We start from the raw sequence: 26,758 nt of genomic DNA, 5'->3' as shown, positions 1-26,758 counted from the left end.
GCAATGAAGCTGGACTATTCAGGCTGGTACCGAGTGACTATAGCCCCAATCCTCTAAACCCATGATTAGTTCTTCTACTGTTCCAGCCTCCACTCCCTGTCCTGAGTTATCTCATTAGCATAAACATTCAGGACCCACCATAAGTAACAAAAACACTTCTATCATTCTGGAAATTCCAAGGACTCTAAGAGGCTATATCCCGGGAGCCAGAGACACAGGGCTGCCAGATTCTTTATTACACACACATCCAGCAATCCCATTCCAAGGTATATATTCCTCTAGAGAATGGAACATTCTCTAGAGGAATATATATGGAACATTCACACAAATGTTTTTAAGATTCATAATCACCCTAAACTGGAAATAACCCAAACATCCTTCCAAGGGTGAATCAACTGTGGTATACCCATACAGGGAAATACTACTCAGTAATAAAGGAATAAAGAAAGTACTGATTCACACAAGATGAAACTAAACTGCATTTTGTTAAGTCAAAAGCTATCTGCTGATTCTAGTTAAATGACATTCTGGAAAAGGGAAAACTAAAAGATCAAGATTGCCAGCAGTTGGCGGGGGGGGGGGGGGTACCAGGGAAGATGTGCCTCGTGTGAGGGAATTCTGAGGCGGACTGAACTGTCTGATGTAGTATTATGGTGGCAGATACACACGACTCTCTATCTGGCAAAACCCACATACACTGCACTATATCTCAAAGACTGAATTTTAATGTATGTAAATTTAAAGATCAACCAGGATATGTGGGGAGGACAAAATGCAGACTCTAACAGATGAATCTTACTTTATTACAAATGAATCATATAATCACAATGAAGAGGATGGTGCAGAAAGGAACTAATGTAACTCAATTTTGGGACCTAAATAACTTTAGGAAAGTGTATGACATGATACTGAAGGCTAAAAAAAAAAACCCAAAACTGTACGCCAACACTATACTCAGTTGCTAAATTTGTTCCTCACAAGGGTTATAGGTCAACAGTAGAGAAACTGCTTGGTTTTTATGTTACAGTTGAACAAATATGTAAATATACTGTAGCTAATGAGAGCCAAGCTGTTAGAGAAAGATAAATCAAAGGGGAGCACTGTGGAGTTGGGACTGGTATCGTAGGCTCCAATAAAGACTCCTGGTTTGTCTTCATAAAACATTTACATAAATGTGCAAAGATATATAGAGCTGTGTTTGCATGAGTAAGCATATATGATGGTTTCTATTCTACCCACTGAGAGGACCTAAAAGCAGTGACGCTCTAGTAACAGTCACCACACCTAAACATCCAATCTTACTTTGTAAATACCACTGTCCAGGAAAAAGAAAAAAAAACAATGGGTGAGAGAAAAGGAGAAAAGACCAGGTAAACGTGCAGCACCCAGTGTGGGGGGAGGAGGGAAAGAAGCGGGGGGGGGGGGGGGGGGAGGATGGAACATACCAAAAGGAAACAAAAGCTGACTTGAATTTCTAGCAGCCAAAACTGGGACAAACTGAACTGTAAAATAATGATTATATTAGATCATAAAGAATAAAATAAGTATCTATACCAAGATCACACTGACAAATAAGGGGTTGCATAATTTAAAAAAAAAACCCCAAAAACTAAATGGAGAAGAAGGGACAACTGTTCAGTACAGAAACCCAATGCATAAGAAATTAGAGAAAGAGAAAGCCATTAGAACACTGCAGTAATAACTGTTGTAGGCAAGATCCACTGGTGGGTATTAAAATTAGTGAGAGAGAAAACAGAATATTTGCATAGTCTCAAAGCATTTGTCCCCAATATTTAGTAATTACAAAGGGAAAAACCATAAATAGTGGGAATCCTAGCAGACATCACCTTGACCAAGTAATCAAGATTGACATCATCAAAAATAAATATCTGCATTATACAGCCCCTGATATAAGGCACTGAGAAGGGCACATCACCTCTGTGGTAGCCTTTCCAATAAATGCTTCACCTCAGTTAAATATAAGAAAATAGCAAACAAACCCATATAGGGTTTTATTTTATTCTTATAAAATAATTGGTGTCTTTAAAAAAATGTCAAGGTCATGAAAGAAATTAAAGACAAGGAACTGTCATAGGAGGACACTAGGGAAACACGACAACTAAATGCACTGTGGGATGCTGGAGTGGATCTTGGAACAGAAAAAAGACATTAATGAAATAACTGGTGAAATCAGAACAAATTCTGCAATTAATAGTACTGTAAACAAGACTAATTTCCTAGTTTTGATTACTGTTCTACAGTTACAGAGGACATTAACAAAAGCAGAAGCTGAGTAAGCTCGGTAACAGGTATATGGGGACTCTCTCAAGATTTCTGTATCTCTTTTGCTAACTCTAAAATTATCTCAAAATAATAAAATTATCTGAAAATAAAAGTTAAAAAATAGGACAGCTTTTAGTTTTTTAATTATTAGGTAAAAAAAAAATGCTGGGTTTGGTTCAAGTGTGATGAATTGAAAAATGTACAAGGACCAGGGGCGCCTGGGTGGCTCAGTGGGTTAAGCCGCTGCCTTCGGCTCAGGTCATGATCTCAGGGTCCTGGGATTGAGTCCCACATCGGGCTCTCTGCTCAGCAGGGAGCCTGCTTCCCTCTCTCTCTCTCTGCCTGCCTCTCCATCTACTTGTGATCTTTCTCTATCAAATAAATAAATAAAATCTTTAAAAAAAAAAAAAAAAAAAGTACGAGGACCAGCAATTCATTCCATCCTTGTGAGCGGTGTTGAAGCCTGAAGGAATCACCTTCCCTCCCCGAACTGCATGGTTCTGTCAAAGCAGGTATGACACTCATATCATCTACCTCAAAGGTTACTTAAGGATTCACTGACACAGTTGGTCAAAGTTGTCCAGAAACAGTATGTTTGTGCACAATGCAAGCAGTAACTACTACATCCTTAGGCCTGAGAGAACACATTTATTAAGAAGAAATTTTCCATAGGGCGCTTGGGTGGCTCAGTCGGTTAAGCATCTGCGTTCAGCTCATGATCCCGGGGTCCTGGGATCGAGTCTTGCATCCAGCTCTCTGCTCGGTGGGAAGCCTGATTCTCCCTCTCCCATTCCCCCGTTTATGTTCCTTCTCTCTCTGTATCTCTGTCAAATAAATAATAAAATCCTTACTGCTTCTCGGCCTTTGGCGAAGATAAAGTATAATAATAAAATCTTAAAAAAAAAAAAGTCCAGTAATAAATGTGAGATAAAAGTACTTAATACTGGGGGCACCTGGCTGGCTCAGTCAGCAGGGCATGTGGCTCCTGATCTTGGGGGCAGGAGTTCAAACTCGTGTTGGTGGTAGAATTTACTTAAAAAACAAAACAAAGCTGAATACGGAAACAAGGTAACAGTGGAAGGAGAGACTAAGAACTACTATGCTCTTTGGCTAAAAGGGTAAAAATATAAAGGAAAAAACAAAACTTTTAAAAAAAAAATTACAAAAGAAAAGACAGGATACACAAAGTTCCAGAACGTAGCAGCAGAGCAGAGGAACTCATGAAGCACAGACTGCCGGCGAGGACAGTTCTAAGGGCGGGAGGGTGGGGGGAGGAGGAATGGGAGGGAGTGCTTTTGAGCCGAATCTCCTGCAGACCGGATCATGAACACCCCAGTGGGGAGAGGGAAAAGGAACTGGTACCTATTCCTAGGACTTCTTCCCTCACTCCCAGCTACCAACAACCTAGCAGAGCCAAAGCAGGCACCCCACACCAAGGAAGAGGGAAAACACAAGGCTTCCTGGCACCACTGAGGAATCTGGTACAGACTTCACATATAACAAGGCTAGAAACTGGGAAAGGAATTCTGTTTTTCAAAGATCCCACTACTAAAAGCCAAGGGGCTCTTCATCTTTGAAGAAATCTTTTGGTCTTTCAGGTTTATGATTCTGTGATGGGATAGCAGCTGCCCATCACCCCCTACCACAAAACAAAGCACAAAAGAACTAATCAAATGTTTTATCTTTTTGACTTAAAAATCATGCTTTTTAAAAGCCTAAACCACTATACTAAAAACACATGAAGTGGGGCGCCTGGGTGGCTCAGTGGGTTAGGCTGCTGCCTTCGGCTCGGGTCGTGATCTCAGGGTCCTGGGATGGAGCCCCGCGTCGGGCTCTCTGCTCAGCAGGGAGTCTGCTTCCCTTTCTCTCTCTGTGCCTGCCTCTCTGCCTACTTGTGATCTCTGTCTGTTGGATAAATAAATAAAATCTTTAAAAAAAAATAAAAATAAAAAAACATGAAGTTCCCATTAATATCAACAGAGCAGAGGCCAGCAAATTTTATCTGTGAAGGGTGTGAGAGTATTTCAGGCTGTGAGGCCAGTAGGTTTCCTTAGCAGCTACTCCACTTGTAGGGCACAAACAGCTAATCCATAAATGAACGGATGTTAACTGTGTTTCAGTCCCATTGTTTACACAAGCACAGAGCAGTAGGGATTTGGCTCAAGGACAGCAGTTTATCTACCTAGAGAGAATGCCAGGCACTTGTTAACTGACTCCCAAAGGTCTTCTTCAATGGACTGTGAGAATTTAAATAAACTGCCTATTTTTTTTTTAAAGATTTTATTTACTTATTTGACAGAGAGAAAGATCACAAGTAGGCAGAGAGAGAGGGGGAAGTAGGTTCCCCAACAAGCAGAGAGCCCGATGGCGGGGCTCGATCCCATGACCTGAGCCTAAGGCAGAGGCTTAACCCACTGAGCCACCTGGGTGCCCCAAGCTGCATATTTCTTACTATTTTATAATTCTCAAACAACATGACTTGAAGTGAGCTGGAGCCCAACAAAAGAGACATGATTTTCTTTACCACAATAGAACTGCCTCTGAGTACTCATTCTGTCCTTTAGTTACCCTACTAGTTTATTCTTGAAACAGGTTGGTAAAACCTGTTGTCAACTTTAATTATGAAATAGAGGATTTTATACCAGGAGAGCAGGTTCAATATTTCTTTAGAAACTTACACTTCTTGCTTTTCAAGAAATAGATTTTATTCTTAAATATGGAATCAGAATATGGTACAAATAGGTTCCTAAAATACAAGAGAACATGCCAATTAAGCTCAAAATATTTTCCCTCCAAAGTTTTTGTGCAAGTATAAAGAACTAAATACCTTCAAATTTTCCTGCAGTTGTAACAAACAAAAATAGTCTTGCTGATGTAGTGAATTCAAATTCTACCAAATTAAAAGGGTCTCAACTAGCTCTCAATTCATCTAAAATAAGGGCTGTACTCCTGACTGTTTTTATACATAACTTGAAAGCGTAAGAAAAGCCAGAAAAATACTCAAGATCCAAATATATCACAGTCCAAATACCACTATCCCATTCTAGGGAATCCAGACTAAAAAAACCCTCAAGGTCATGAAAATTAAGGGCAAAGGTTAACAACATTTGGATTTTAAATAGTGCACCTCCTCCCAATAAAGTCAGAGGGATACCTCAAAATGCTACTATATAGATTGACCCAAGAGAAACTCATGATTAAATCACCCATGCTAAAAGCATTTACAAGTAAATTTCCCCAAATGCAGTCTTTTCTCAGGCTTTTCTTAGTTCTTAACCACATGTAGTTTTCTGTATTTTGAAAACAACAGAATTATAAAGATACATGGGAAAGTACTGAGTTCTATATCAAATACAAGTTTAAAAAAAGAGCTGGCAATAGCAGGAGATTCAAAGTAGTCAATCATATTCGTGTTTGTGGATTCCAACTGATGAGTCTCATTTTAAAAAATCTACTAATCAATTCTTAAAATGGTTTGCCCTCAACAGTAAAGGTGCAAAATTCTTATAACTTCATCCATTACAATGTAGTACAGGGCTAAGAGAAAGTTGGATTTAAAAAATTATCACAACAGAATGTAATCTATCTAACAGACACAGAAAAGTGTTAAAGAATGTATCAGAAATGCCTTAGACTCTTATTGCATGATAAACTACCTAACAACTACACAACAGCATGCCAAAACTTAGCATGTTACCAAGCGAATCCTAAATTTTTATTTCTTATATTATAGTTACATAATATTTATATGTATATGTATGTATATATACATAAATGTATATATATAAAACTTCTTACATTATAGTGCTTAAATATTCCCAACTAACTTCTAAGGAGGAAAAAGTACCCATATATATTACCAAGAGTCTAAGTCGGTCTCTTAATTTCCCCACGCATTTACTAACGTCTACACAGCTTAACAGCCTCTATCATACACAGGCAATGTGAATAGAAAAACAAAAAAAACAAACAAACAGAAAAAACAAAAACAAAGAAAAACAACCCAGGAGCTTCCTGTCTCACGTTAATAAACTGCAGAGGCATGGTATTTTCTCAAGTTAATTTTATTAACAAAAGTGCGAACTGTTTTGAACAAAAGCAAACCATGAATCACAGCATTTAGCAAGACATTAGACATGGGAAATAAGTAAAATAGAAGTAGATGAGGTGCCTCTCACATGTGTATGAGATTCATGCTTCTTCAACAGTCTTACCAACTCTCAGTGTAACGTTCACGAATAGTACAGCGGCTCAAACACAAATGCAGGAGCCCGGTGGGAAGTCTGGCAATTATTTTGGGCTGATTGAGCATGAAAGTAAACATTATACCACAGTTTCATGTAAACCACTGCGCAGTATGTATGAATCTTTAAATGTACTGACACTGAAACCAATGTCCAACTAATGAAAATAAGAGAAAAGAGGGTTTTAAAGCGCTTCTTGCACTACAGTTGTTTAGTAAAAGGTAGGAAAAAAAAGAAGTAATTTTAAATGATCTTTCATGTGTTTGTATGACTGGGAAACAAACAATTCACATGAACTTCGCTCATTTAAAAATTATATTTCTAAAAGTTCTACAACAGAAAGATTATGTGCCAATAATCAGTATGCCTGCACGGACAAACAAGAACAGTTAAATAAATCAACTTCAATCAGCTAACACACTCCAAAGAGGAGAGTCAGCCTAGTTTTGTTTTAGATAATCACATAAAGTATCTACAGGGCAAAATCTACACAAAAAATTATTTTTCTGTTTCCTAATTTACAGGCATTAATGAAGCTATAAACTACTATTAAAACCCAAAACATGAAGGTGGTCATTTAAACACAACTGAGCATCCAGCCACGGACAGAAGAGCACCGAGGATTAGCAGGACACGGAGCGCATGCACTGGCTCTTTGCACACTTTGTGGCAGTTAATCACCTTTCTAGGGTAGTAAACAAACTGCCTTTTATGAATATACTAATTTACTGAGTTGATTGAGGACCACACTGCTAATTCATTACATTACACAGAATTCTTTTTCCCACGCTGTTAATTTTTTCCTACGTACTGATGTCACATACTATAAATTACACTACTTTCTAAAGTTTCAGAATTACTATTTCAGGTAGAGATGATGAAAAAAATAAGACCTAATCTGATTATCTCACTGATGACAATTTGAGCACCAACTACAGCAAATCTCAGGGGCAAGGTAGCTTGCAAGTCAGTTCTCTTGATTTGAAAATTACCTTCCGCCGCTTCCGTCAGTATTAAAGCTGAGGTCTTCAGGGCCTATTTGGTCACCATCAGGAAAACTGGAATGCGTATCTAAGATAAAAAATTAAAAGCAGATAACAGTTTTTAAACACCAGTAGTTTCTTTTCCATGTCCTTAAATGATCTTACCAAGCATATTATTTAAGCAGTAAAGATGTACTGGGTGGCAGATAAACCTCTGTCTTCAAAGCACTTGTGATCTGAGGCAGGTATAAGCAAGTACAAAGGGAAAATAAACAAGAAAAAGTAAAATGTGTAATACCCACAATTAGAATAGGAAAGGCACTGTCTAACTTTGTCCTCCCCGGTACACTATGGGAGCAGCTGAAGAAGGGAAGAGGAAATGAGGAGCTGTATATACTCTGAAGACTAATTCTGTAAACATAAAATGTATTTTAAAGCAAATTAAATCGTACATGCAAGTACCACTACAAGCCCATCAGCACTCAAAATAACTTGCCCAAAATTTGTCTGCTTCTTTCAAAAACAGAGAAAATTACTAAAAGCGTAATACTTAAAAATCATCCAATGCTTAGCTCTGTTTTAAAAACACTAGAATACCAGGGAAATCTGTAAAATTGTAAAGCTGAGAACTAGCACGAGCCCGACAATGTTGTCATTCCAGCAAATCTTGCCGAGGAATGCTCAGAGCGATCATGAAGGTCTGGATACAATACTGACGATGGTGACGGGTGTCAGCTACACTTACTACGCCCATCATTTCACACTGTATATGTAATAGCAAATCATTAGATCGTACTCCTAAAACAAAACATAGCAAAAATACTAACAATGACTTTCTCTCAGTAAGTTTTATTCCTAAAACTATTTTGGGAGGAACAGGACATTTAAAAAAATGATGTTTCCATCAACTAAATGCATTTCTAAGAAATCAGGAGAAATCTTTTGAAAAGTTACCTCATTAGCTAGGCTAATAACACCTAATAACATCTGAACCCTCCCCAGGGGTTGACAAATATTTCTATACCAGGGCATATAGTAAATATTTAGGCAACTGCCTCTGTTGAAAGTCTTCTCAGTTTCGTTTTTGTTTTAAACAACTCTATGCACCCTAAAAGCTACGCTGAGGTCCCAGGCTGTACTAACGCAGGCTGCCGAGCCCTGCTCTGCCAAGCAGCGGCCGGCCGGTGTCTGACCAGCCAGAGAGCACCGAGCAAATTGTTCTCAGGGTTCACCATATAGTTTACCCCACAGAATGTTTTCTCACACTTGACAGTAATTAAAGAAAAAAAAAAGCAGCAGAAACAGCAAAGAAGCAGCAGCAGCAGCGACAGCGGCAAAAGAGACCTTTTATTAATCTCTGTAAAAGGAGACCAGGTGCTGCACCTTCATCTGGGGGCTGCGCCATGTAAGAGTCGTCGAACCCTCCCACGCTGGCGTGCTCTTCCTGCTCCTCGTTCTCAGTGTCACATTCAATATCGCTGTCACTACTCATCCCTGGCAGGAAAGAAGGGGAGAACGTGTTTCTGACAAGAAACCACTGTAAATGAAAGGAAAAGGAAGTCTCCTCATCTACTAACCCGAGATTCCTAGTAATTTTCCACTGGATCCCAAGCCAATGTAAGACCCCAAACAAATAATAAATAAAGAAGTAACCGCGCAGACCTCAGTTCTCTTTAGTTATTTAGAGCAGGGGTTTTATTTCTGTTCTCAAAGATTAAAACTGCCCTTTCTACAGTGTCTGCAAGTAGTAATTGAGACCAGTATTAACTTCATTATACCAAGAATAGTTTTTTCTAGAGACTCTGAATCCTGATTCAATATAAATGTTGTTGTTTCTAGCCTAAAACATATATAGTCACATTTATATTTACGTGTATATGTGTGTATAAAAAATACCAGTAATTCAAGCAATAAATGAGGTATTATCCCATTTGGGCCTCTAACTTTTTTCTTATGTATATCACTTGATTTTTAAAAGAAAAAAAAAATCTATAGAAAGTACTTCTGTTTCAACAGGACAGTGATCAAGAAAATCTGAAAATCTTTCTGCTATAAACCCTTGTAAATGATAGAGAAAATATGAACCTAAAAAACTAACTTAATGAACAGCCACATCTAAAGGAAAGAAGGTAAATACACAGGTGCCAAAACAAATAAAGATAAGGAAAACTAATGGGTCAGATGCTACCACAGCCCCGAAGAATATGTGACCATCTTTAACATTCCCTTGGACTCACCAGAGAAAGGGAGTTGAATGACTGAAACTTCACTACCTGCATAAAGCTGACATTTTTGGTGAAAACAAACAAACAAACAAACAAAACAATAGAAAAAGTGCCTTCTGAATAAATACAGCCTCTTGTCTGTTTCTGGTGGACTCAGCTCATCTCAAAATTCAAATTAAGGTCTGTGTGATTAATTTAGGTTTGGGATTTAAAGATTCAAGTCTCAGGAAATGAACAGAACAACTGGTCAGGAGCTACTGTTATTTAAATAAAGCAAATGTAAAATCTCTAGAGGGAAGGTTCTAGGTAAGATTTAATAAGCATATTCCTTCCCATCTTTCCCATGGAACAAAGCTATAAAACCTGTATAGAAAGCATGAAATAGCTATTTTTTTAAACATCTTTTTAAAAGATTTATTTGTTTGAGAGAGAGAGAGAGCATGTGCATGCACACCCAAATTAGGTGGAGGAGGAAGATGGGCAGAGGGAGAAGATCCTCAAGCAGGCTCCCTGCCCAGTGCAGAGCCCCACATGGGCTTGACTGATCTCATGACCTAGAGATCATGACCTGAGAAGAAACGAAGAGTCGAACGCTTGAACAACTGAGCCACCCAGGAGTCCCATAAAGCAGTTATTTAAGGACTCTGAAAGGTAAATAGGCAGAGGCATATTGATGTATACCAGAACTTGAAGTGCTACCAAACTGAGAGATTTAACCCAGAATCTCATAATATCATATTAAAAATACTCAGGAATGGGGCGCCTGGGTGGCTCAGTGGGTTAAGGCCTCTGCCTTCGGCTCAGGTCATGATCCCAGGGTACTGGGATCGAGCCCCGCATCGGGCTCTCTGCTCGGCGGGGAGCCTGCTTCCTCCTCTCTCTCTGCCTGCTTCTCTGTGATCTCCGTCTGTCAAATAAATAAATAAAATATTAAAAAAAAAAATACTCAGGAATACTATCCCAAATTACTTCAGCACATGAAGACCCAGGTAAAGACAATCAGCAAACATCAGTGAACACTCTTGAAGCACTAAAAAGCAAACAAGCAAACAAGCAAACAAAAAACACCACCTCTGAAGCTTCACAATCCTTATTTATTTATTTTTTTTAAAGATTTTATTTATTTATTTGACAGAGAGAGAGAAATCACAACCAGGCAGAGAGGCAGGCAGAGAGAGGAGGAAGCAGGCTCGCCGCCGAGCAGAGAGCCCGACGCGGGGCTTGATCCCAGGACCCCGGGATCATGACCCGAGCCGAAGGCAGAGGCTTTAACCCACTGAACCACCCAGGCGCCCCCACAATCCTTATTAATAATTATCACAGCTGGGGAGGAAAAAAGATTTTTTTTAGGGGTGTGGTAGGTGGGACAGAAAAAGAATCTCTGAAATATATGTTCCAATCAAAATTTACAAAACAAACAGCAGAAATAAGGGTCAAGCAGATATACAAATAGAAGGATATTCATAAATTGAAATAATGACCTGTTAAAGGTAGAAAAGGGAAGGATGCATTTTTTAAAAATTACTACACACACACACACAAAATAAAAATTACTACCCATACTTTCTAAAAATGAAAGATAAAGTCATTGCAGTTTAAATATTAATAGATGGATTTAAATAAGATAAAAAAAAGAGGTCAGCAAATTTAAAGAGAGAACTGAGGAAATTAAACAGAATGTTTAAAAAAACAGGAGATGAAAATCATAAAAAAGTGGTAAAAATTTAAGGGACTAAATGGTAATAGTTCCAATTGTGTCAAATAGACTGCCACAGAGACAGGAAAAATAACAAAGGAGAGACAATACATTAAGAGAAAATGGCTGAGAATTTTCCAGAATTAATGAAACACATTCTGAAATGAATGAAAATAAAAATACAACATATCAAAATTTGGAGGATATGGCTATAGCAGTGCTTAAAAGGGAATTTATTAAATACTTACATTAGAAAAGCAAAAGCTCTCACTGATCAAAGCATCTACATTAAGAAACTAGAAAAAAGAGCAAATAAAGTCAAAGCAAATAAAAGGAAATAAAGAATAAATAAAGTTAACAGGAAAACAACATAAAAAGAAATCAATGACACAAGGTAGTTCTTTAAAAAGATCAACAAACTTGAAAAGTTTCTAGGCAGGTTAAGGAAAAAGAGAAAAAAACTACTAATATCAGGAATGAAAGAGGTGACATCACAATAGATTCTACAGACATTAAAATAATAAGGAAACTATAAATAACTTAATGCTCATGAAATCAAGAATATAGATGAGATGAACAAGTTCTTTGAGGGATACAACTACCAAAGGTCACTCAGGTTAAAAAAAAAAAAAAAGACAATGTGAATAGGTATTTTTAACTATTAAAGAAATAGAGCTTGTAGTTAAAAGAATTTGTAACAAAGAGAACAGTGGCCCCAGACGGCTTTATGGGTAAATTCCTCCTCTTCTGTTTTCAAGGAGTTTGTGTAGTACTACTTTTCCCTTAAATATTTAGAAGACATAGGATGGATATAGATATTTCTGAAATCTCCTTGTTCGACAGAGAAAATAAAACAAAAAACAAACAAAAAACCCACCACTTTCTTGCTGTAAAAAGCCAAGTGTGATACTTAGAGACAAAACCAGCTACTTCCACGAAGCACCACCTCCACCTTGTGGCCGTTCATGAAACTGTTACTGAAAATCCTAAAAGCCACTTGAATTGACATTTCTAGGCACAGGCACCAGTGTTTCTGAATTTCAGAAAGATTCACAAAGAAATGGAATTCCCTGGATTCTCAGAAATTCCTCAAATCTTAAGTTATTCTTTAAATTCATTTTCAAACTCTTTACTCATTACAGATCTTTAAAAAATTTATAGTATTTAAAAGAACTGTAGCTTACATTGAATATTCAAACACTAGAAAATTCTGTGAACATTACCGAGTATTCAAATAATGTAACATTTAGAACTCTTAATAAGGTTTATAGCACTACATACAATTACATGTTGAAATGCCAATTTAGGAATTATTTTGCTTCCCAAACTTCCTATTTCTTGGAATGTCACTCATGGGATTCCTATGAAGTAAGCATGAATTTATTTATACAGTAGCAGACAGGCCCACGAACACATATTAGGGAGGTTCCCTAACTTTGTGAATGTAATGACAAAGAAAAATTGGTCTCCTCACATCTAGCTTAGTAGCTGGCCTACTGAGTCAACGGGTCCTGCACAGCCCCTTGCCTTCAGTAAGTGGGAGGAAGTAAATACATACAAAGTCAAACACCTGAAATCAAACAAGCTGATGTCACAAGCTATTTGCTGTGCCTTGCCCTGTATATTGCAATGTCTCCCCACTAGTACCTAAAGCAAGCTAGTTATTTTACCAACTCTAAGGAGTCTAAATATTGCACTTTTCTTAACCTCACCAGAATTTGTCAGTAGGTTTTCACACAACTGGCTGTCACTGATAGTAATCACAAGATATCATTAAATGTAAGATGCCACAGAGATGTTAATGTGGAAAACAAAATCTGCAACTTACAGTAAAAGCTAAAGTAGAGTATTTCTGTATCAATCATCTACCACATTTTTTGAGCATCCCCTATAAGCTGGACTGTTAGTACAGCACTATTCTAACTCCCTTATTCGCAGGCGCTCACATTTCAGATGCTGGGGAAACACCAACCACCTGATGCAGCAGACGCTACTACTCACCCGCCTTGCTCCTTTTCAGTATGGAACTTCACTACCGTCCAACTATCTCCCCTCTTCCATGCGGCCATTTGGAATGGGTCAAGGAGGGAAACCAAATGTTGAGACTTTGCCATGTTTCCCTTTTTTGCCGGTGACTGAGCTATAAGAGGATGTTAGGAAGTTAAGGTGCTCTGACAAGGATTTTCCTTGTTGATAGAGATATATGGAATGAACTAATCCTCCAGAATTTTACTGGCTCTATATGAAGTTTGAAATGGCAGCAACCATCTTGCCATCCTGAGGGAGGCTAAGCCAATTCACTGAGAATGGCAGTGTGAAAGATAGGGGGGGAATGAGTTCTTGAGGAAATTAAACGGTTTTCCAACCCTGAAACTGCCCTACCAGTTAGGTGAGACTTCATCTTAATACAAGAAAGTATATATCTTTTATTTAAGCCAGCTGACTTGAGTTTTTGTAACTTACATTAAAATTTCTCTCCTTTTGGGGGTGGGGAGTAGAGGGAAAGAGAATCTTAAGAGGCTCCACACCCAGCATAGAGGCTGATGCAGGGCTCCATCTCATGTCCTGAGATCATGACCTGAGCCAAAACCAAGAGTTAGATGCATAACTGACTGCACCACCCAGGTGCCCCAGGCGCCCCCTCTATTAAAATCTCTTAACCAGTATTCCAAAAGGGATCAGTTAGGGGGTAGCATCAGATTTTGTATTCCTCTTTTAGATAGGGTGCCATTAAAATTTTAACAGGCATACCATGGCTTTTCCCTGGGATGAGTGTACTGACATTCTCGACTTAATCGAAAGGAGATCTGTGCTACTTAAATAGGAACTCAATCAGAGCACACTCTCCAGTCTTAGACTGAACAGGAAGACACTTTAGGGGTTCTGCAGGGAGGGTATCAACTGGCAGCAGCAGCAGGGATGGGGGTGGTGTCAAGCTTTTCAGTATCAAGCCATTAAACACAAGATTAACCCAGGTTGTCCCAGATGGTCCCACTTAGGAAAAACCCTGCTGATGCCTGACATGTCTAAGAAGTCGTATTTCATCGATGTGCACAAACATTTAAGAGAACCACCTTAGTAGTCCCAAATTCCCTGTAACCAACAACAAAGAAACTTTAAAGTTTCTTCAGACAGATGTGACAGAGACACCACAGACAGACTTACCTATAGGCATCTGACACAGAAAATTTTCTCTTAGGAATTCTGCTCAAATAGAGTCTTGTGTTTCCCAACCATGGATACAAGACAAACCCACTCACCTTTCTACCAAGGCTTACTGGTGTGAAAAATAAAGGTTTCTTGAGAATTGCTTCCTGTTGATAGAATACTACTACTACATCTGTGAGTAAGGCCCCATTCTCCTTCACAAAGTAGATTCCAAAAGGCTCAGAGCTCCTACTGTCATCCACTATATTCCCTTCTTCCAGCCCTCTCAGTAACTTCTCAGTTAGGCTTCTCAGTGCCTACCCTGGGACTCTAATGGTAAACAAGCTGTTTAGACACCAGTGAACCACAACATTGTACTTCCATGGCACTCGATCTGCGTGTTTAGAGCAAGTTTTCTCACTCAGCTCTAGCTTCTTTATATCATACTGCTCCTTATATAAAAGAAAATTTCTTACTGGGTCACACGAACCACTTAACTAAATCTCAGCATTTCAAGTACATGGTAGATCCTAAATGTTGCCAAGCAAATGGCTTTCTCTAGTTTATGATAAGCTGTCAAAGATTAGCTCTAAGTAAGAAATGAAACTGATGGCAAAAACTTTCAGGGTGGGGCGTCTGGGTGGCTCAGTGGGTTAAAGCCTCTGCCTTCAGCTCAGGTCATGATCCCAGGGTCCTGGGATCGAGACACGCATTGGGCTATCTGCTCAGCGGGGAGCCTGCTTCCCCCTCACCTGCCTCTCTGTGTACTTGTGATTTGTCAAATAAATAAAATCTTTAAAAAGAAAAAAAAAAAACTTTCAGCATTCTGGGTGCTGCGATATTGTGCATTTATGAGTTGAAGGCTGAAATTAAGTCCAAATCTCACCAACAGTGATTTAACAAGCTTCTTGCCAGTTTCCCTGTCCCTAGAGTTCCACATCCCCTCTCCACACTCCAAATCCCTTCCCTACAACACAGCTAAAATAGGAATTGAAAAACACAATTTTATTATCTCACTTTTTGCTTAGATCCTAAAGGACAAAGTCCAAATTTTAGCTGGACACCCAACTTAACTCTTCATGATCCATCCTCTGTTTCCACTCCGGCCTCAACTTTCACTAATTTTCACCTGGCTAATTTGGACTCATCCCTTAGGATGATCTTTCATTCTTTTTTTTTTAAAGATTTTATTTATTTATTTGACAGAGAGAGACAGTGAGATAGGGAACACAAACAGGGGAATGGGAGAGGGAGAAGCAGGCTTCTGGCTAAGCAGGGTTCCTGACACAGCGATTGATCCTAGGACTTGAGGACCAAGACTTGAGCCAAAGGTAGATGCTTAACGACTGAGCCACCCAGGTGGCCCTTAAAATATCTTTCTAAGGGTGAACCAGGTTAGCAAAGATGATGTTAAGAGCACTGGCTCTGTGCTCAAATTCCAGCTTTTCCATCTACTAACTCTGTGATTTTGGGTAAGGTTAAGTTACAACTCTAGGCTTCAGCCTATTCATATTATAGGTGAGATAATCAGGATAATGAAGTAACTACCATGTAGAGCTATGTTGAGAAAACAAGATAAATCTGGGAAAGTCTTCAGCAGTCTCTAATATATAATGAGGATTTAGTAAATATTACCTATTAGTTTTATTATTTCATACCTGTTCTTTGAGTACCCTATACACTCTATCATAGCACCCATCATTTTCTGTTGGCTATTAAACAGTCTGACAACCTGACTGATGGTTTTCAGTTGTTCTCCCTACACGCCTCCCACCACCCCAACACATATACCCACCGACATATCTGAGAACTACACCTTGTATCCATTTGAAACTGTGATCTACTGACACCTGATTCTTAAGAGAGTGGTCATCCCTGGTTGAGTCATTCAATTCATCTAGTGGTTCTCAACTGCTTGAGATGGCGATGATTTTGCCTCCTAGGTAACATTTTTGATTACTGTGATTCAGAGGAGGTACTGTTAGCACCTACTAGTTAAAAGCCAAGGATGCTGCTAAACATCCTACAATGCACAGGGCAGCACTCTAGAACAAAGAATCATCTGACCCCAAATGTCAATGGTGTCAAGTTAAAGAAATACTGAACTAAACAGCAAGTTTAGGAATTACTTTTTCACCAGCGTCAAATGCAATGAACAAATTAGAAGCAAATTAGAACAAATTAGAGGCAAATTAGAGGCATTTCGTATATGCTGCATGAATAAAAGGGGGCTGTAATTCCAGCATATGCTACAAAAATTTAAGCCACTACAATCTGTAATCAATATATATAAATATATTGAAACTAGTTAATCCCTACAGGTCCTTTCTTGAAGACTTTATTTTTTTTTCAAGATTTCATTTATTTATTTGACAGACAGAGATCACAAGTAGGCAGAGAGGCAGGTAGAGAGAGAGAGAGAGAGGAGGAAGCAGGCTCCTGCTGAGCAGAGAGCCTGATGTGGGGCTCGATTCTAGGACCCTGAGATCATGACCTGAGCTGAAGGCAGAGGCTTTAACCCACTGAGCCACCCAGGCGCCCTTTCTTAAAGACTTTAAATCAAAATATTTGTATCTTAATGTTTTAACAATCTACACTTCACTTTAAAAATCCTTTTAATTTAATCTCTTCTACTGAAGTAATGCTGGCTGCCACAGGAGCATCAACCTAGAGGAGAGTTTTTAGTATTCTTTAACTGAAAAACCTAAAAATGCCACCACCCACACACCCTCTCACAGGGCAACCAGAGGTAAATGGTGGCACCTGAATATTTGCTTTGAGCTACAGTTCAGCAATCATTAAAATTCAAATGAGTACAGAAGTGAAAGGTGGCAGTGTTTCAGAGAAATGGGGAAAAAAATTCCAATGCCGAATATTATTAATAAAGTTGACATCCTTTTCAGCTAACATATAAAGGACCCCAAAATGGCAAAACACATAGTCTTAAAAAAAAACAAAAAAAACAAAAACAAAAAAAACACATAGTTTTATTTCAAAATATGTTCTGGGGCACCTGAGTGGCTCAGTCAGTTAAGCATCTGACTCTTGATTTCAGCTCATACCACCATCTCAGGGTCATGCTATCAAGCCCTGTGTCAGGCTCTGCACTCAGTGCAGAGTCAGCTTGTCTCCCTCTGCTCTTCTCCCCTTCCCAGCTCACGTATGCTCTCTCTCAAGTAAATAATAAAATCTTAAAAAACAAAAACAAAAAAAACCCCAAACACCTCTGATACTCAATATTACAAAATGTCTCCTATGCTTTTAGATAAAGAATGATAAACCTGCAAGAACACACAGAATACTGAAAATGTAACTGAGAATGAAGGGCCAGAGTTGAAGTCTGTTACCATAAAGGATTTTTTTTAAATGGTTAGAGTTTGGAAGAGTTCTATATTTTACACACTTTTTAAAAAAAGATTTTATTTATTTATTTGACAGAAATCACAAGTAGGCAGAGAGGCAGGCAGAGAGAGAGAGGAGGAAGCAGGCTCCCTGCTGAGCAGAAAGCCCAATGTGGGACCCGATCCCAGGACTCTGAGATCATTACCTCAGTCGAAGGCAGAGGCTTAACCCACTGAGCCACCCAGGCACCCCAAATTTTACAAATATTAATCAAGACTGCCTTTAGGGCGCCTGCATGGCTCAATCATTTAAGTGTCTAACTTCAGCTCAGGTCATGATCTCAGGCTCCTGGCTCAGGAGTCTGCTTGCCCTCTCCCTCTGCCTGTCCCCATCCCACCCCCCGGCTCCCCACCGACCTCTCCTGCTCATGCTCTGTCAAATAAATAAATAAAATCTTAAAAAAAAAAAAAAAAAGACTGACTTAAAAAGACAAAGTACTTAACACTTAATATTATAATTAGTTGCTTTATGCATTTTCCCTAAGCCCATGAACATATCTAATCTCATCTTTGCATATCTAGCAAACTGAATGCCTGTCACGTAGGTGGCTTAACACCTTTATTGAATGAGCAGATGAACTATCTGCAGATTCCTCCCACCAACTTGTAAACCTCCCTTCTAACTAAGACATGTCCTTTTATGTAGTCAGTCACCCACTTTGCCTTCCTCTGTGCTCAATATCCTAGTAAATCAAATTCAGTGGTAGAATAAATGCTGTATTCAGAGCAAGCATGTTGGATGGTAAGCATGTTGGATGTTTCAATAACTTTTTTAACTACTCCCCAACACCAACACACACCAAAAAATCATTATTCCCACCTCCCACCAATTTTAACATTCCATACCTTCCTCAGGCGCAGCTGAAGCTCCTTCAGGTAGTACAGGTTGTAATTCCCCAGTTTCAGAATTATTTTCCAAATCAGTCATTTGCATTCCTTCCAGACGACCTCCTTTAGCATTAGCCCTCAAGGGAGAAAACAACCTGATATTTTTTTATAACTAGTCAGTTATACAATATATATTTTCTTTTTGTCCTGAAACTGAGCATGAAACTAAGTATGGTATATGGCACTGGTGTTTAATACTGATTTCCAAGTTTTTTTTTTTTTAATTCAGGAATAGACCCACAGTAAAAGATTAGAAAATGATAGATTGTATCAATGTCAGTATCCTGGTTGTGATATTGTATCAGTTTTGCAAAACATCATAGTTAGGGGAAACCTGGTAAAGTACATAGGATTTCTATTATTTCTTAGAATTATATGTGAACATCTAATTATCAATAAAAATTTTGATTAAAAGATAAAAATAGAAGTCCTAAATAATGTGTTCTCATTGACATGGAAAGACTTCAGATCTATTACTGAGAAAATATGGTGTAAACTTTGTATTAAAAAAGCTACACAGTCACAGTTGCTTAAATATGCATTAAAAACTGAGAAGACACAGCATATATAAAAAATTTAAAAACAGCAGGAATATGTGTGGACAAGGAGCTGGAAAACGAAGCAGATGGGAGACAAAGATGAGGGTGATTTCACTTAATATTCCATTTTTGAACCACTTATTATTAGTATTTAAAATTTTTGCTTATAACCTACATTAAATCAGGCAAGGAAAAAAAGACACAATAGAAAACACCACATAAGCCAGGCTAACAATACAATTAACTGTAAAATGAGGGTAATAGCTAAGAGCTGCGGGTATTTATAGAGGATTTTACAGTCTAGAAAAAAAGTCTATGTTCATATACATTTGATTGCTATGACTAAAGGCAGATATAAATATCTCCAAAACAAAATATAAAAGCTAGTTGTAGCTTCAACCTGAAAGGAATATGTATAAAATCAGGGTAGGTAATGGGAAGGACTAGATAATTCAAATAATTGTAACACTTTTCCACTGCTTAAACTAGAGCTAAAACAAAACTAAATCATACCAACTGTTCTTTTACATTTGGTAATTATCCAGATCTTTTTAACTGTTTAAATGAGGTAAACTTAGGGATGTTAATCTCTCTCTAAATTTAATTCAACGTTTTTTCCCCCAAAGTCTCCAAGGTAGAACTATTCCATTGTTTAAACTTAGAAATATATTTAATATCCACAAATAGGTCAGCAGGTGGATAGTAATGGCTCATCTAGCACATTCACAGATAATACATTCCATAACCACTCTATCTTTTTAATGGATGGAAGTTTAATTGACATGGCTGGGATTTGAGTTTAGGTTTCTTGGGTGAGAGATAAAGGTCACAACTGCCATACAGTATATACCCTTTTGAGAAATTCCAACTCTGAGTTTCAAAGACATTTTCATAAGAGAAGAGAAAATAGGTGAGATAAAAGTACAAAAGTCAATGTTAAAATAAAACTGCCAGAAGTGCTTTGTTACGTACAAAACATGCATATAAGACCTATGGCGTAAAACAGCCCAGCACAAAGGTCTTTGAAAAGTGTGGCAACAGGGGGGAAAAAAAAAAAGCAAAAGCTGACACATACATCAAAAAGTCACAAGGCAGAATTCACACAAGGTTACACACTTTAGTGAAAATGATCTCTACTATAACTGAATGTCTGATACTATCTCTTTTCATTCCACTAAGGAAAAAAGGTCTCTGATACTTTATGAATTCTAATACAATAAACTTTGTCCACTAAAAAATTAAAGTAGAAATTTATTTTATTCATTACGATGTAGACTTAAAAAGTGTCAAACAAAAGCTATGAGCTATTATTCCATTACATAAATGAAGGAACTTACCCCAAGGTGACCATTTTCCTCCTCTTCTCAACAGCAGGTAAACCATTGAAAACTGCAACCACAACAGCATCCGAATCCAAAGCTTGACACTGCCGGTCTTCAGATTTCGGCAAAATATCACTGATGGTGCCATGTGTTAAGGCTCGGGGAGAACTGTGCCTGCTCCCAGATTGAGAGCTTCCTGGGGAGCCTACAGAAAAGAAAAGGGATTCTCAGAAAGAAGCCAAACAAAAGCTCTTTAGTCTCCACTTTAGAATACCTCACTACATAAACATTTTTTTTTTTAAGATTTTATTTATTTATCAGAGAGAGAGTGGGGGAGAGAGCGAGCACAGGCAGACAGTGTGGCAGCAGAGGCAGAGGAAGAAGCAGGCTCCCTGCTGAGCAAGGAGCCCGATGTGGGACTCGATCCCAGGACGCTGGGATCATGACCTGAGCCGAAGGCAGCTGCTTAACCAACTGAGCCACCCAGGTGTCCCTACATAAACATTTTTAAACTGCAGGAAAACTCAAACCAATTAAAAAATTTATCCCAGTTTTTTGGATGCCAAATATTTAAAAATCAAGGAATCCAGATACGCAGTCTAATGGCTGGATTTTCTTTTTCTTTATTTTTTAAAAAAGATTTTATTTATTTATTTGACAGAGAGAGACACAGCGGGAGAGGGAACACAAGCAGGAGGAGTGCGAGAGGGAGAAGCAGGCTTCCCACGAAGCAGGGAGCCTGATGCGGGGCTCGATCCCAGGACTCTGGAATCATGACGTGAGCCGCAGACAGACACTTAAGGACTGAGCCACCCAGGAGCCCCTAACAGCTGCATTTTCTAGGGATGGGTCTGTTCTCTTGTGAGATCAAGGAACTTATGAAACAAGTTTCAGCATCGTTGGTGCCTTTAAAGGTCTAAACCTATGTACACCATGAGATCAGTTTTATATAACAAACACCTACCCATGAAATTATATTTTAAGCTCTCCAAATTTACCTTCGGATAGAGTTTGACAGTCTCCCTTCGAACGGCTATTTTCCCCAGAGTCTATTGCTCTTCTAAGTGACAGACTACCTGCTATACTGGACCGAGCTGGCTTGGGTGAATTACTCTTCTTATTTGTGGCTGAAAGACATTTAAAAATATTTCCAAATGAGATAAAATAGCACAAAACTCACTACACAGGCAGTCGGAGGAAGGCTAATCTTATGGAATGTATTCTATCTACTATGTCCAAAAAACCCAGGACAATCTGGTCCCAAATGGTTTATTTGGGGTTTTACGCAATAAGTATTCCTACTTCACTACTTGTGAAGCAGTCTTAACAAAACCAGAAAAGTATCAGTAAACCCCAAAAGAAAAACCCTACCAGATATGAACTCCAATCTCAATGCCAAAGTATTAACAACAAAAATTTAACACCCAAACACTTGAAAATCATAAATTACTGGATTAATAAGAAAATCAATGAATTAGAAATAAATCACAAATAAAATACACAAGATGTTTTTGGCTAAAATGATAATTAGGAAAAAAATGTATGGCCTTATAATGAGTTAGAAAAAAATGAAGCTAAGTGTCCTAATATGCACAGACTCAAGAAGTTAGGAAAAAGAATAAAAATAAATAAAAAGAAAGCAGAAGATATGCATTTAAAGGTAATAAACAGGATCAACAGGACACAAGACCAATAACTGATTATCTCTTTATAGACCAGCAAAGCACAATTCAAGAATGCAATTAAGTAAAGAATTCCATTTACAAAGAGCATCAAATAGAATACTTAAGAAAAAATTTAATAAATTTAAGACTTTCACATTAAAAACTATCACACACTGCTTAAAGACAATAAGGATGGAAATTTTTGAATCTTTCCAATCCACGCTTAATTTAAAAAAAAAAATGGGGAAAAATACTGTGTTCATTGATCAGAAGACTTAATATTGTTAATATGGCAATACTCCCAAAACTGATCTACAAATTCAACACAATCCCTATAAAAATTCCAACTGTCTTTTTAAAATTTTTATTTTTGATTTTTTTAAAGAGAGAGAAAGGGGGGAAGGAGCAGCACAGAGAGAAGGCAAGAGACACTCTCCAGCAGACTCCCAGCTACTCAGCTACTCCTTCTCAGTGAGGAGCCCACTGTGAGGTTCAATTCCATGACCCTGATGATCATGACCTGAGCCAAAATCAAGAGTTGGGTGCTTACTGGAGCCATCCAGGAGCCCTGAGTGTCTTTCATTTTAACTGCAGAAACTGGTAAGTTGATTCTAAAATTCATATGAAAAGATCTAGAAGACCCAAAAACATCTTGAATGGAGGACTCAAACTTCTGACTTCAAAAACTTGCTGTAAAACTACACTAAACCAAGACTGTGTGGTATAGTGGTGTAAAGACAAAAATATTGATCAATGGAATAGAACAGAGAGTCCAGAAATAAACCATTTATGGTCAATTAATTTTTGGTAAGGCCAAGACAACTCAACAGGCAAGGGGGAAAAAAAAGATGGACAATAACAAATGCTGGCAAGGATTTGGAGAAATTGGAACCCTCAACTGGGTTCTAATTAAGAATTGGGTGGGAATGTAAAATGGTACAGCTGCACTGGAAACAGTTCTGGCAGTGCCTCAAGAAGTTCCCCTATATCCCAACATTCCACTTCTAAACATATTCCCAAGATAAATAAAAATGTATGTCCGCACAGAAACATGTACATGAATATTCGCAGCATTATTCATAATAGCCAAAAACTGGGAAAACACTACATGATGTCCATCAAATTTTGAGTGGGTAAACAGAACATGGTAGACATATACAATGGAGTTATGATTCGGCCATAAAAAGGAATGAAATACATATTATCACATGGGGTGACCCTTGGAAATGTTATGCTAAGTGAAAGAAGCCAGACATAGAGGTCTGATATTGTAGGATTCTATTTCTATAAAAAGTCCAGAAGAAGTAAAACCATATTGAAAAAACAGACTAGAGGTTACCAGGGGTTAAGGGAAGGGAAAAATGGAGAGTAAGTGTTCACGGTATGAAGTTTTTGGGGAGAGGGTGATGAAGATGTTGTAGACAGTGTTCTAGCTAATTCTGTATAATGGTATCATTACATTATTTTGTGAATATATTAAAAACTATTGAATTGTACACTTGAAAAAAAAGATGTGAGAAAAAATTAAGACCAATTTTTCCACTGCAATGTATATATAAATTGTAATATGGTCCTTAACCAATAATCCGCTGTTAGTAGACTATTAAAATAGAAACAAAGGCAGAATTTAATGTAATAAAAAGGTAGAAAAGAGTAGATGAAATGTATCTAAGAACTAGGTATTTGAAGAGACAAAAAAAATGGACAAGTTTCCAGCAAGTCAAATCAAACGACAAAATAAGAAGACACATACAAGCAAAATAAAAGAAAAGGTTTAACAGCCAATATTCAGAGGGCTTTTTAAAATTTAAGAGACCAGAATAAGTGACTTTATACCAATAAATTTAAATATCTAATAAAATGAGTAATTTTCTTTTCTTTTCTTTTTTTTTTTAAAGATTTTATTCATTTACTTGAGAGAGAGACAGTGAGAGAGAGCATGAGCGAGGAGAAGGTCAGAGAGCGAAGCAGACTCCCCATGGAGCTGGGAGCCCGATGCGGCACTCGATCCCGGGACTCCAGGATCATGACCTGAGCCAAAGGCAGTCGTCCAACCAACTGAGCCACCCAGGCGTCCCAAATGAGTAATTTTCAAGGAAAATTAATTATGAAAACTGGTTTAAGACAGAGAAATAGGAGACCAATAAACACTTTTTTTTCTTTAAGATTTTATTTATTTATTTGACAGAGAGTGCACATTTATTTATTTGACAGAGAGAGCACAAGGAGAGGAGCAGCACTGGGAGAGGGAGAAGCAGGGGTCCACTGAGCAGGGGGCCCTATGTGGGAGTTGATTGAGCCAAAGGCAGATGCTTAACCACCGGAGCCTCCCAAGGTACCCAGAGACCAATAACACATTGAAATTAAACAGGCTGTTAAAGTTCTGTCCCTGAAAGAACTACTAAATGGTTTTATGAATGAGTTTCATTAACCTTTTAAATACTTATTTATTTTTTATTTATTGGACAGAGATCACAAGTAGGCAGAGAGGCAGGCAGAGAGAGAAGGAAGCAGGCTCCCGTCAGAGCAGAGAGCCAGATGTGGGCCTTGATCCCAGGACCCTGGGATCATGACCTGAGCTGAAGGCAGAGGCTTAACCCACTGAGCCACCCAGGTGCCCCTCATTAAATTTTTAAACAGCAGACAAGATGTTAAAACACGGAAGACACTGGGTGATGAAGAGGAGCAGTGAGTGGGGGGAAATCGGAGGGGGAGACAAACCAAGAGAGACTGTGGACTCCATTGAGAAACAAACTGAGGGTTTTGGGGGGGAGGAGAGTGTGGGGTTGGGTGAGCCTGGTGGTAGGTATTAAGGAGGGCACGTATTGCATGGACCACTGGGTGTGGTGCAAAAACAATGAATTTTGGAACACTGAAAAAAAAAATAAAACTAATTAAAAAAAAATTTCATAGCATAGAAAAGGACAAAAGCTTCTGAATTTATTCCATAAGGCTGGCACAAAATTGGAATTCAAATGGGTTAAGGATAATGTAACAAAAATACAACTCAATTTTACTTATGACTATAATAGTAAAGAATGCTAACTAAAATATTAGCAGGGGTGCCTGGGTGGCTCAGTGGGTTATGCCTCTGCCTTCAGCTCAGGTCATGATCTCGGGGTCGTGGGATCAAGCCCCGCATCGGGCTCTCTGCTCAGCAGAGAGCCTGCTTCCCCCCTTCTCTCTCTGCCTATCTCTCTGCCCACTTGTGATCTCTATCAAATAAGTAAATAAAATCTTTAAAAAAAAAATTAGCAAACTGAATATGGCAGTTAAGCTTAAAAAAATTATAAATTATCAAAACCAAACAGGATTCATTCTACTATTTTGAGAATGGTCATCATTAGATAAGGAATGTAATTCTTTAAAGTTAAAATAATGGAACAAATAACATGATCATTTTGAGAGATGCCAAAAAGCGTAATTCCATCCAACTTCTTGATAAATAAACAAAAAAACCTCTTAGTAAGTAGAAAAAAGGTACTTTGGTGCAACGGTGAAAGCCATAGATAGGCTCTGTGGTTCAAGTTCTTGACTCTGTCAATTACCACTGTAAAACTCTGAGAACGCTGTTTAATACCCTGTGCCTCCATTTATCTACCTGTAAATTGGGGATAAAAATAATTTGCCTCAGAGTTGTTGGGATTAAGTGAGTTAATGCATATGTAACTTAGAATAATTAGAACGATATTCCATACAGAGTAACAGTGGTACTTATTGTACACAGTAATTATTAGCAATAGAAGGATGAATCTTTTAACTTTGTAAAAACAATTAAAACATATAGCAGGGGTGCCAAGGTGGCACAGGTGGTTTTGAGTCTGACTTGGTTTTGGCTCAGGTAGAGATGTAAGGATCATGAGATCGAGCCCTGTGTCTGGCTCTGCGCTCAGCACAAAGTCTGGTTAAGATTCTTTCTCCCTCTCCTTCTACCCCTCCTGCTCCTGTGCTCACACTTTCTCTTTCTTGCTCTCTAAAAAAAAAATAAATCTATAAAAAAATAAATAGCAAGTATTGTACTTGAGAAAACTAAAGGAATTCCTAGACAGAGTTGAAAACATTCCAAACATTCTATTACTGCTATTAGTTAGCATTATTCTGAGATCCTAGCCTAGACAATGAAAAATGAAAAGTAAATAAGCAAAAAAGGAATAAACAAACTATAATTATTTGCTGATAATATGATCATCTACTTAGAAATTCAAGATAAATGACTGAAAAACTTAAAATTAAAAAATTTCATTAAGTGGACTGAATACAAGACAAACATGTAAAAACCAACAGTATTCCTAAAAGTGACAAATAATTAGAAAATATTATTGGGGGGCGGGGGAAGAAACCCATTCATAATAGCAACCTAGTTATA

The 26,758-nt window shown here is 38.1% G+C and overlaps 1 protein-coding gene across 11 annotated transcripts in view; it reads right to left on the bottom strand.

Annotated features, from left to right (window-relative positions):
* TRIM37 (tripartite motif containing 37) overlaps positions 1-26,758 on the bottom strand; it is a 180,276-nt gene that overhangs the window by 5,030 nt on the left and 148,488 nt on the right. For 4 of the 11 annotated variants that reach the window (XM_032322412.1, XM_032322414.1, XM_032322421.1 and 1 more), the window contains 6 exons: positions 21,727-21,855; positions 20,744-20,933; positions 18,826-18,962; positions 8,855-9,004; positions 7,520-7,598; positions 6,318-6,583 (listed from right to left, as the gene is read on the bottom strand). In XM_032322412.1, the coding sequence (XP_032178303.1) occupies positions 6,574-6,583; positions 7,520-7,598; positions 8,855-9,004; positions 18,826-18,962; positions 20,744-20,933; positions 21,727-21,855 (695 nt within the window). In that variant the 3' untranslated portion in view covers positions 6,318-6,573. Of the gene's footprint in view, positions 1-6,317; positions 6,584-7,519; positions 7,599-8,854; positions 9,005-18,825; positions 18,963-20,743; positions 20,934-21,726; positions 21,856-26,758 lie in introns of those variants that run through there. The other 7 variants (XM_032322416.1, XM_032322415.1, XM_032322417.1 and 4 more) reach the window with 7 other exon arrangements.

This window comes from Mustela erminea, chromosome 18 (genome assembly GCF_009829155.1).
Source record: "Mustela erminea isolate mMusErm1 chromosome 18, mMusErm1.Pri, whole genome shotgun sequence".
Taxonomy (NCBI): Eukaryota; Metazoa; Chordata; class Mammalia; order Carnivora; family Mustelidae; genus Mustela; species Mustela erminea.
This window is presented reverse-complemented; position numbering and strand designations above follow the sequence as displayed.